This window comes from Plectropomus leopardus, chromosome 9 (genome assembly GCF_008729295.1).
Source record: "Plectropomus leopardus isolate mb chromosome 9, YSFRI_Pleo_2.0, whole genome shotgun sequence".
Classification (NCBI taxonomy): Eukaryota; Metazoa; Chordata; class Actinopteri; order Perciformes; family Serranidae; genus Plectropomus; species Plectropomus leopardus.
Genome location: NC_056471.1, coordinates 8,297,937 through 8,310,453, shown reverse-complemented (window position 1 = coordinate 8,310,453; position 12,517 = coordinate 8,297,937). Strand labels below are relative to the sequence as shown.

Here is a 12,517-nt window from a genome sequence, read left to right as displayed (position 1 = left end):
TTAAAAAACTGTACATTATCGCCATATTTTCATAGCCACTTGTTACAGTGTAGTCATTAGAGAATCACTTAACATATAAACAGCCTGCATGTGCTACATGGAAGCTATGAATCATTTCATTACAGTGCAATACTGTGTTTGAGCAGACTATTTCTGTCTGGTGTTCATCCAGCAGCATCGACCACAACTAATGGCATGCCTGTATGTGTGTATTTGTATGTTAGATGTGTTGCCCTCTACAGGACCTCATCTAAAATGATCACACACACACACACACACACACACACACACACACACACACACACACACACACACACACACAAACCCATCTCCCGTCTCTGCATGAGTCAAGGAAGAAGGGAGAAACTGAGGGACAAAAGAATGAGTGCAGTGAATAAGAAGAGCAAAAATTGGGGTGTATGAGAGAAGAGAGATATGACTGTTCACATGCATTTTGTGTGTGTGTGTGTGTGTGTGTGTGTGTGTGTGTGTTTTGTGTGTATGTGTGTGTGTGTTTATCTAGCATCTTTGACCCAGATCAGCTAACATAGATCCATGGGTCTTTGAAGGTGGTGGTGGTGGGGGGGGGGGGGGGGGGCAACTAAAGATGTGTTTGAAGTTGTTCAATTAATGCACAGTACACACGAAGGACTGTGTGTGTGTACACACACACACACACACACACACACACACACACACAAACACACACACACACACACACAAACACACTAACAGAAACAACGGCCCATCCCCTAACAGCATGTCCTCATTAGACAATCCCTTTCTCTCTCTCTCTCTCTCTCTGTCTCTCTCTCTGGAGTACCTTCTCTATTAATAGCCCTTGCCCTGCCACCCTCCCCACAGGGCACATGGAGACCTGTCAAGGTGGGACCCCTGGCTCACAAGGATAACACCAAAATCCAACACACACACTATAACACACACATGCAGAAAGCTCACCCAGAGCTCCGAGGGAACTATGTGGGAATGGGACAGCATGTTACACTAAAAGGAAATATGCCCAGTGTGCCCCGAGCCTCGCCAGAGGTGATGTGTGTGTGTGTGTGTGTGTAAGTCTGTGGTGTGTGTGTGTGTGTGTGTGTGTGTGTGTGTGTGTGTGTGTGTGTGTGTGTGTGTGTGTGTGTGTGTGTGCGTGCATGCCTGTACATGCATGTGTGCAGCATATTGGATATAGCTCCACTCCGCTTTGGTGAATATTCTTCACACATTCCTTGATTTGAATAAAAAGATAACAATATAAAAACAATACATATCATCTTCAATCTCTGGATGGAACTACTTTCCTGATGTGACTGCACATGAGGACATATGTGAAAAATCAAACCTTCTTTTATGTTTTATCAAGCAGTTGACTGAATAAGCACTCTAAATATGTGACAAGACATTTGGCAGTAAAACTGTCTCTAGCTCAGTCATGCTTTATGCTAGCACACACACAATATGCTAGGTAATCTTGTGACAGGATATATCATAAAAGTGACAAATCTGAGGTTGGATGGTTTGTTGGTTTTAAAGGTATACTATGCAGGATTTTCCTAAAAGACTCATGTAGAAGTAATTCCTCTAAACTATCACTCATGACCCACTAAAAAGCATGTATACTATTCTGCAAAGACTCTGCATAAAAAGGTCCCCACACAGTAAATAAATAGCACTGCAACCCAAAAAAGTGCATATTATTGTCTTAAGACCAGTGTCGCTGCAAAGGCAGAGCATGTTAATGGGCCAAATAATACCAATAATACCAGTGCAATAAAATGGTTGCTGTTCTGGAAAAAAAACAAGTTAGCATGATTAACGAAGCCTTTAACAGTCTGTTAAAGTCTGTACTTCAAAATAAGTGTTTTGGACCATGACCCACTATTTGGGAACTACTGCGGTATAATCATGTACCTTTAAACTCTTCTGGATTGTTGCAGGAATGGAGGCTAAGATAGTCCACTTTTTTGGAACAGAATACCAGCTTTAGATTACTAATGTGTTCTTTTTCATACTTTGATCAGGCATGTCCAAAGACCGGCCCAGGGGCCAACTGTGGCCTGCAGTCAGATTTGAAATGGCAGACGCCTATATGTGGCCATCGCCCACCACATCACCCATCACTTCACATTTTTTTTGATGTTAGAAGTGTAAAGTCAACAGTGTGGGCTTCCGTTTTCACAAGCAGTGGATGGTTGAATACCTTTTCAGTGGAAGATAAAACAGTTGTGTTTGTCTTATTTGCAGGCCTGTGTGATTTTTTAAAAAATAACTCAAATGATGCAAGAGGCTGCTACTTATGACTACGCGATAATTTCTGTGCTACTTATTTTAATGAGCTACACCTGTGAAATCAGATGCAACAATATTCTTTAATAATGTATAGTCAGAAATGTGCTGTTGTCATCTCTGCAGTTGTATAGGTCTTTTCACACCTAACAGTTTGACTTGTCAGAGCAGGAAAATCACAGGTAACTAATAACATTTATGGTGTAAATATCCCATTTAGCCGAGCCAGTGGGCCATGTCAGTGAGCCTGCATGCACATTACCAGGGCCCCGACACTGGAACGACTAAATGGAACACAGCCATGATTAATTCCATTAGTCACGCCTGTGTTTGACACGTCAAAATATCCACTGTGACAAAGGGCAATTGGATCAAAGTATACTGAAAGATATTTTTAATATTTTGTCCACCCACATTCACTTACACAGGGAGTTAACCCTTGGTCTTATGAAGCAAACTATGTTTCAGTTGTTTTTTTTCACCTTCTGATGGGTTGCTGCATCTGATGAACAGTTTGATTGTTTTCACTGATTAAACACTGAATCTATGGTGTTGTAAAAAAATGACAGATGTCCATTATTAACTACCAAAATCCAAAGTGATGCCACAAAATTGCTTGTAACCACAAAATGCTTGGTACTTTTATTTGATCCAACTTTTCATGACTTGGCCTGTCGCTCTAGTCCTAGATAAAACTGCCAATAGAAATATAGCGTTGCCAGTGCTATACACACTGTCTGATTAACCTACAGAACAACCTCACTCACAAAACGCCACCAGATTTTATGATTCTCATTTTTGCGCTGCTAAGGGGATAACCACCAGTGGTGTAGTGGAGGGTATACCCAACCTTTTTCTGGCCGTTTGCAGTATAACAAACTATTTGCCAAAAAGCCATTGGAATGTATATACCCTCATTAATTAATTTGTGTCAGTTGTGCTTTTTAGCACCAGTTGTGAGCTTCAGCGGATCTTTACCCTGGTTCAACCCTCACCTCTAGGAAATCGACAGGGAGATTAAACCCTGTCGAGCTACTGTACCAGCCTCCATGTTTGCATTGTATACATGGATTAGTATTTGCTGGTATCGCTGATGCAGTAGTCTATTAGCAGATAACACCGAGTCCAGATTTTGCACACTCAAGATTCCTTGCTGTTGACTCATGGGTAAAGGTTTGCCCTTTGTCACCGGTGAATGCTGCTACAAGGAGTACAAATTAGGATCCTTGTGGACCTATTGTAGATACAGTTATGGCTCTGGCATGAGGAGTAACAGAATTATAACTGTGTTTCCACAGCATGTCATAAAACATTCTACTCTACTCCAGCCTGCCTTACTATGTACAATTCAAAAAGCAACATTTGGCAGAGACTGCTTTAAAGATATTGAACTCAACTTTTATGCGAGCGTCACATTCTCACATTCTGGCTCTGAAGCCTGCTTGCTTTTCTCTCTCTCTCTCTCACACACACACACAGACTGGTTTGCATGGTAAGTGAATCAAAAAGGGTGTGAGAAGTCCATTGGTTAAGTCAGAGGATGCTGTCCTGCCACTTGTGTGAAAACACTACTTCTTTTTTCCTTGTTTCTCTTTTCTTTTTTTCTCTCTCTCCCCTTGTGCCCCCCTTTCTCTCTCTCTCTCTCTCTCTCTCCAGCTACTTCACCTCCTCCGTGGCCTTGTCACATTCTCTCCTTCCCTCTTTCCCTCACCTCGCCCCCACACTCTCTGCCTCTCTGTCCATTCCTCTCGGTATGCTTTGTCCTTTGGCTCCCTCGCTGTGCACTTCTCTCTGCTGAATATCACTAAAATCCATAACGCGGGGAACTACCGGGCACAGTCCATCCGCCACAAGTGACGTCTCTGTGACTGATGCCCCCATCTCTCTCCAGCTCCACACATACTAAATCATTCCCACCTGACTGATGAATTGCTGTGCTGTTTTGCTGCATGTTTGTTACAGAGGGTGCATTTATATGTGTGTGCGTGTGATGGATGATGCATGAGGATATAGGCCGTTTAGTTTGTTCCAGTGTTGAGGCAGCTGAGCTCCAGTGGCCCAGCTGCATCAGAACACACATGCAAACAGAAATGGAGATGGAAAACACACACATGTGAAGGGGAGCTACTGATTTGGGGGTAAAAGCTGATAAATACTGGATGGATCGGGGGTCTGTACTAATTTGTTTTTTTTAAGGAAATCGAGATTTCACCACCCCTGCACAACTGCACCCATGTAGTTACACACACAGGCACTGCCACTGTACACCGTAAAATCTGATGAGTTGATTTCACTTTAAATTTCTTTCTAAAAATCTAGAAAACCGATCGCCTTGAAAAATTGAAGTACATATACTATTAATTATAATTTATGTTCACCTTATATCTAATTGTTAAGTTTACTTACAATCTAGTTCTGTTTACTTAATTTTGTGAAGTTGTTGCAACTTAGAAACGACAAGTTTAATTAAATATGTCTGTTAAATGTGCTATATATCTGCACTGTAAAAAATTAACTGTTTTAACATAAAAAAAGTTAGTGATTAAGGCACCCTGTTAAAGTCAAAACGAATTGTTGACTTTTACATTGTGTATTCTGCCAGTTGCTAACTATCAGTCATATTTGTATATTCTTCAATTCTTTAAGAAAACAAAACTTGCAGATCTCCTAACTTCACCACTGGCAAAGTCATCAAGTCATTAACAAGTTGAATCAGACTAACTTGGTTGACTGAAGTTGCTAACACTTAGAAAGAACAAGGTCATTTAACTTTTCATTTTTAAGTTGCAACAACTTCACAAAATTAAGTTAATGCAGCTAAATGTGAAGTAAACTCGACACTTAGATATAAAGTAAACATGCATAAAGATTTATAGTTTTATTTCCTTTTGCAAGGCAATAGGTTTCCAAGATTATTGTAAGATAACGTGTCAGATTTAACAGTGTAGGCATATGCCATGCACATGCACATGCACTCCTGAAGTCCTACGTGCAAAAACTGCAAGAGCCCCCCACGCCCCCAGCCCACCCCACCCCCTACCAAGCACGACGCACGCACGGAATACCGGGGCATGCCCGAGCGACGCATCCAACTGTCAGCTCCGCTTCTTCCGGCAGAGAGACCTTGAGAGTTTATTAAGGGGAGCCAGTGGGAGAGAGACAGCCAGCCAGCCAGCCAGGCACCGTCGCATGTGACAGGGGCTGCGTGCTGCCATGCCAGCCTTGTTGTGACCCGATAAGCACGACAATCTGTGCAAGCTCCGCGGATCGTAACCCGAGCGGAGCCCCCTCCTCGCCTCCCCCTTCCTATAGCCTCCCACGCGTAAAGGCAGAAACAGACACTCTCATAAACATATTAAATATTCCATAATCCAGTGATGCAATAACACCATTAGGGCGGTATGCATAACCATCGCCGGCCAGCACAGCATCACCAAATTCTGCCTCTCGTTTGACAGAAGAGGGGGAAGACCTTTTAGACGGAGACGCGGAGGAGCGATACGCACGGGAGAAGCACAATCACCCGCTGACATTCAGGCCTCACTGGGAAAACGTCGACTTCATAAACGACTCGTAAATCCATCATGTGCACTCGTGGTTTTTTCACGTCACACCAGCGCACATCGGGCTGATTTCACCAAACAGGCCTCTATAATTAAAACCAAAGGTGCGCACTCGGCCTGTCAAAGTTGCCAGCCTACCTGCCATTTAAACCCTGCCGATCACCTGACTTTGGCTGAGATTTAGCGAAAAATAAATGTAGGCCACCCCTATATAGGTGGTCGCCACATCCGACACCGGAGCGCCACTACAACGCGCAGCCACAGACAGTAAATTAACACAAAGACATAAAAAAAATTCTCCGAGTGTCAAGTCCCCTCCATAGCATCTTACCCTCCCTCTCCCTCTCTCTCCTTACATCGTTGCCTACATACAACATCATCCCGTGACACCATCCACAGCCCCAACCCCAAAGATCGCAGGTTACGCGTAACATTTATTTACCTTTATGTCTGCCTTTCGCTGTCATCGTCACACTGCTTGATGTTTCATTGGAACAAGATGCTCATCTCCCTCTCTCCCTCCCTGCTTTTTCTCCTCTCTCTATCACTCTCGGTTGTGTCTCTGTAGGGTATTATTCAGTAACACGAAACCACCGCTAGGAGTGGAGCGCGTAAATGGAGCTCATGCAGCACAGGGTGTCGCACAATAGCTTTGGCTATACATAGAGGAAGAGACATCCCCCCTGTTAGAAAATGGGGTAATGCCTCGGTGAGGGGGTGAATTCTAATAGAATAACGAGGGAAGACCCTGATTATGGCGTATCGTACTGGATACCCCCTCCCTCACCCTAAAAGGTTCAGAGGCACATGCATGGTGACTCGCCAGCCAAATTCTTTTATTATGGTGCTAGAATAATTAAAAAAGGGATGGACTCAAAGGAAAAACGTGCGAATAAGAGACACTGGTGCAACGACAGGGATGCAAACTTTTAAAAAAAAATAATAAAAAGATAAAGGATGAATTATTATTGGCACAGATGTAGCTCTCACTGGCCGTGCAGGATTTTGGCATGCCTACATTTGATCACCCGGTCGGAGGGACTTGCGTTGCAGTCGGACATCCTGGAGTCGGGACGGGAACGGAGCCGAGGGGGAGTGGGGGGGCTCTCTCTTCTGTCAAGGGCCGAGACTGTGCTGGAGTCGGGTCCTCCGGCGGCAGGCGTCGACAATATGCGCGGTTGCTGGGTGCTTTTCTTGCTGCAGTAGTGGCATCACTCGGTGGAGTCTCCGTGCTCTCTCGGACGGGGGAAGCCTGCTGCTGCGCCTGCGGTGACTTTGGGGGAGGATAGGCGGATACCTAGCTGCTGTTGTGGCATGCTTGGATCCCGAATTTGTTATCTTAGGGGGGGGTGTGTGTGTGTGGGGGGTGTAGTGTAGGGGGTTTGCTGGTGTAGCAGGGGAGGTGGGGGGGGGGGTGGACTCTGGAGGTTAGAGGGCGAAGAGACGCCTTGGAGAGGGAAGAGACGCGCAGGGCTCTACCTCTCCAGGACGCCTCTGCAAGCGGTGCTGTGCAGCTGGCAACACCCCGGAATGGCGAAAGAAGGAACTCCCACGCAGATTCACGCACACGCGGGAATGCACACACACTTCTGCACACACACACACACACACACACACACACACACACACACACACACGCACAGTCAGACTCATACTGCCATCCTGTGGAGGCATTGATTACAGGGCTTCCCCCTTAACAGCAACTCTGTGGAGAGTGTTTTTTGCGTGGGTGTTTGCACGTGTGTAACTGTACAGTAGGCTTTTTGACAGAAGATCACGTGAGACTATGGGATAGCTTTGGATATAGGATATTGTTTTTCTATCATCATCACAAATGATGATGGAAATATTGGAAATATTCACATGCTTCTTTTTTTTTAAAAAAAAATATTTATACCGTGTAAAATGCAATTTCCTTCTGTGTATTATCTTACCATTTACTGCAGTGCAATAGTGTATTTGAGCTACATTTCTACAGCAAATACACCACACACCATGTGCATATTTCAGCTATACTGTGGAACTATCAATTATGAACATACAGTATCTGTATAAGTAGAAGGTGTATGTAGTGTATATAGATTTTATATTACTTTATTTTTTAATTTTATCTAATTTTTATTTTATCAGTGTTTGCACTCACATCACCTCTTTTTTGGCATTTTCTCTGTGTCTGAATTTTGAACTGCTAAAGGGTGGATTTCTCCAGTATGGGATTAATGAAGTCTAACTTGTCTTTTATAGGATAGAAAGTGGAATAAAACAAAAGCCAGAGGTGATGCTGAGCAAATGTCTTATGGGTCTATTGGACATCAGTGCGATAAAGTGGGCACAAAAGCATTATGTTACAAAAATATAAAAGAGAATAGTAATAGATATGGATTTTGTGTGAAGACACACAAAATATCAATGTCCGCAGAGCACGTTGTGAGGCTGTAATTCTGAGCACATCAAAGGACAAAACTGTTAGTTGGAAAAGTACTGAGGCAAAAATGTGAAATCTGTCCAGAAGATGGCCCCAAAGGACCGGCCATGTTGCAAGTGGCGTGTCAGTACATCTCTGCCTCACTCTGTCAGCTTTACACTGTCATACCTCGACATTATTCTGCATAACACATATCTTCTACATCTGCAAAGCCGCAAATTTTATCCTTTGCCTTTATCCATTTTAGAGGATATCCAGCCACTGCGTCAGCATCAAGTGCACCTAAAGGCTCAGCTGCACTTTGAAGCTCACCTGTTCAATGATTTCCTAAAGTTATCAAAAAAAAAACAAACCCAAAAACACAGTGGACATTGTTAAGATTGTTAAGATTCCAACTGGGAACTTCCAGCCATTGCATTTCTACTGTCTGTAATAAAATTTTAAAAATGCCCCAGTTCCTAAAAAGACACTGTGGCAGACACCATTGTTCTCCACAACCCCTATCAACACAGATCTGACCCGAGAGCACTGAGATGAAAGAGCTGAAAACCAACATATATACTGCAGCAATTTTCATGATACTCTTCAATTTTTCTATTGCAAACCAAAGACCTAGGTCACTGGTTCTCAACCTGGGGGTCCAGACCCCTACTAGGGGTTGCCACAGATTCATGGGAGGGTTCTCAAGGCTTTTGTGTGTAAGGGGTGTAGGAAAACTTTTGATAAAAATATAAAATGGGCCTATATTTCATTCATTTCATTCATTTTTTGATAAAACAATGAAAACAGAAGACTGGATGCAATTGTTATTTTTAAAGTTTAGATTAGTATTCACTATATAAACTGTCATAGTTATGCAGTAATTACAGTATGAAATATCCATAAAATATGTCATTTCATCAGGGGGCGTTGTCAGTTTACCCCATGATAGAGAAGAGGTCCCATTAGGAAAACTGTTAAGAACCACTGGGCCATCAATCGAGAAACTTTAAAGACGAAACATGTACACAAATTTCACAAACAGGAGTCATTGATGCTTACATCATAACATGCTTATTTTAGCATGCTGCACTGGCATAAAACTCAATATTGACAGGAACTTGTACCTAACATAGATTTGTAAGTATCTTTTCATAGACTAAAAGCAAAGCAAGGCACTAAGATAGAACAGTCAAGGTGTCACCACATAAGTTATCACAATTTTGCATTTTTCATCTAAATGCAAATAATGTAAATTTAGTCCTTTAAATGACTATTAATGTTCATGCACTTGTATTTTAAAACCTGAAATTGTTCCATTCATTTGTTTTTGCTATTTTATTTAAGAAAGTTTGACTTAATCTTTGCAAAATCAAACAATGCGATACACCAAGATTACTACTGGCTCTGACTTTAGGTGGTCAGAGTCGGGACTGTCTGACATCATCTGGGAGGTTATTCCCTTTCTGTGCTGCATGATAAGAAAACGCTGCTTCACTGTGTCTTGTTCTAACTCTCGGGACGGTCAGTAGGCCAGTCCCTGATGTCTTGAGGGTCCTTGAAGGTTCATATGTCACAAGCATGTCAGAGATATATTTGGACGCTGAGCCACAGAGTTATTTAAATACATCAGCAAGATTTTGAAATCACCTCTCTGATTGACAGGTAGACAGTGTAAGGAAAATATGTTTTAAAAAAAAGTACATTTATAGACGTTTATATTATGAGCCAGACTACTCTTTCCTCTGAACTGGAAAAAAAGTGACAAGCCAAACATTGGTGTCTGGCTGGAGTAAAAATATGACACATTTTATGGGATTGGAAAAAATAACATTCACTTTGAGAAGTAAAACTGAGCATTTCTGAAGAAATATGGCCACCACTAAATGTTTTTTTTTTTGTTGGTTTTTTTTGGATGCAGTGACACTGGGAACATTGTTATGAATTAAAAACTTTTATGCGTGATTTGTGCGTGATTATGCTTAAATATAAATTTGATGGTATACATTTAAGGGGGATATTTTCTTTGTTGTTTGTGATATAATTTGTTTAATTGCTTGTAATTGCTCATTTTTTACTTTATTTTTTTGTAAATGTCAGTGCTGTTTACAATCTTTGTTTTCTTTTTTTTAGTAACTTGGGTGTATGCAAAAGCAAAAAAAAGATAAGAGATAAGGTAAAGATTGGAATGTTTCACTTCATGCTTTTTACATACTGTTCAAACATAATGATGCCAAAGGGCCTCTGTATTTGTTGGGGATATGTGTGTAAACATATATTTCAATTGACAAATAAGTCACATATGTATGATGTGGAAATGTTTATGAAATGTTGCTAATAGTCCTATAAAGTCTGTGGAAGGAAACATTCCTGTGTGAAATCTTAGGTCTCTTAATTTTATGGTAATATGCTACTATTAATACTCATTCTACTGCTGCCAGTACAAGTGCTACCAATAATGTGTTCCAACCCTGTGTGGAAAAGTCAAAATAAGTGAAGATGGAGGATGTTATGGAGACTTCAGGAGAGGCCCATGCTTTAAAATCTAAAAATGTAATTTCATTAACTGAAATGATATTATTTATGAGGTAAATAAATAGCACTAAGCCCTTGAGTCTTTTAATGTGACTTTGGCTTCCTTTTTTTGCCTCATTTAACAGCTATCAACACATTTCATAAGAGGACAAGAACAATTATGAATAGGATGAAAACATTTATGTACAGCCTATTGGTAGACAGTATGCCTATTGAAGTATAATGGGCCTGCAGCATTACCAGTGATAAACTGATCCTGTTGTCAAGACTTTCTGCAGCCATCAGCTGCATTAATCAAACACTACAGATGGCGGTTATCTAGATAAATACTGATATTCATTAAGGTTGATTTACTTGCTCTTAATTCTAAGTTACTCAATTGTTTGCTTAAATTGTTATTTTTTAAAAGCTTCTTTTCCAATGTGTTCCTAAATAAATTCACGATGAAATGCAAACAAGTCTTGCTGTAAACTGGTATATTTTGGGCTGTAGCCTAGAGTTTACAGGAACATAGCAGTATTTGCAGGGTTTATTTACTCATAATTAAAGTTCATCTGATAATTGTGCACTAATGGTGTAATGTTTTTGTTACTAAATTAACCTTTAAATTTGTAATACATGTAATCAATCTACTTATATATTACACTATATGGAAATGTTTAATGATTTTGGGAAGAAGAAGTTGTTATTGTGTATCTCTCTGTACACCACTGCAGGTAGGGCACAATGTCAGGGAGAGCTGAAGGTGAGCACATGAGGTGTTTGCACTTGTTTGCTTTTCCATCACTGTAACAAACAAAAGTACATGCTCCAAACTTCACAGCTTTCACACTCAGGAAGACGTGCTGAGATTTTTAGAGGTGGAAATGCCAGTTTTCAGTTACTATGACCTGCTATGACTTTTTTTTAACGTACACTTTTACCTGAAATAATTTGTGGCTAGTTTATGCTACATAAACATAATACCCTTTGCCATACTCTAAGAAACTTGAAAAATAGAATTCAACATGTTGAATAATTACAGTTGCTCAATAAAACATACATACAATCCATATACTGTTAGTCTAGCTCTCGCCTCCTCCAAAAAGCCTACAAATGTGCCCCCTACCCACGATCTCGCGATAACAGCTCTTTGTAATCGTATCACTCCGCGCTGAGCAGTTCATCGGTATGACACAAAAACTGTGATCATATCGACGAATAAATCTAACGAATTGAAAAGTGTGTCACCACATTTATTTCACTGTCTGTTAATGTGTAATCGACATTGTAACGGCAGTAGCAAACCGTCTTAGCACAGGTTCTCTGGAGTTTACCTCATGCAAAATACGTGCAGGGTAGACATTTTGGCTCCGTCCGCACCATGTGAACACAGCCTTGCCGTCGCCTGCCTGGAGCCACAATGATGTCAGTTGCAGCACTACGTCTCCAGCGTGCACCGAGAGCCTGTTACGTGCTCATGTCGGCGGAAGGCTTTCTAGCGGCAGCGCAGTGAGAGAGGCGCTACAACAATGACACTTCCGGCCTGGGCTGCTGGCCTTCAGAATAAAAGGGTGATATTTGATTTTTTTTTTTTTTTTAAATGTTTTTAATAAAGCGCAGAAAAGCAACCTTTTTCCCCCAAACACAATTAATTACACATAATCTATTAGTCTCTTAAAATGAATTAAAAATGTATAATATGTAGAGGTGAACCAATTAGTTGACTTAGTCAAGAGAATTAATA

General features: G+C 41.3%; 1 protein-coding gene across 3 annotated transcripts in view; it reads right to left on the bottom strand.

The window, feature by feature from the left end:
• LOC121948410 (serine/threonine-protein phosphatase 2B catalytic subunit alpha isoform-like) overlaps positions 1-7,185 on the bottom strand; it is a 45,284-nt gene extending 38,099 nt beyond the window's left edge. For 2 of the 3 annotated variants that reach the window (XM_042493804.1, XM_042493806.1), the window contains exon 1: positions 6,871-7,185. In XM_042493804.1, the coding sequence (XP_042349738.1) occupies positions 6,871-6,913 (43 nt within the window). In that variant the 5' untranslated portion in view covers positions 6,914-7,185. Of the gene's footprint in view, positions 1-6,294; positions 6,385-6,870 lie in introns of those variants that run through there. The other variant, XM_042493805.1, reaches the window with a different exon arrangement.
• Positions 7,186-12,517: the final 5,332 nt, after the last annotated feature.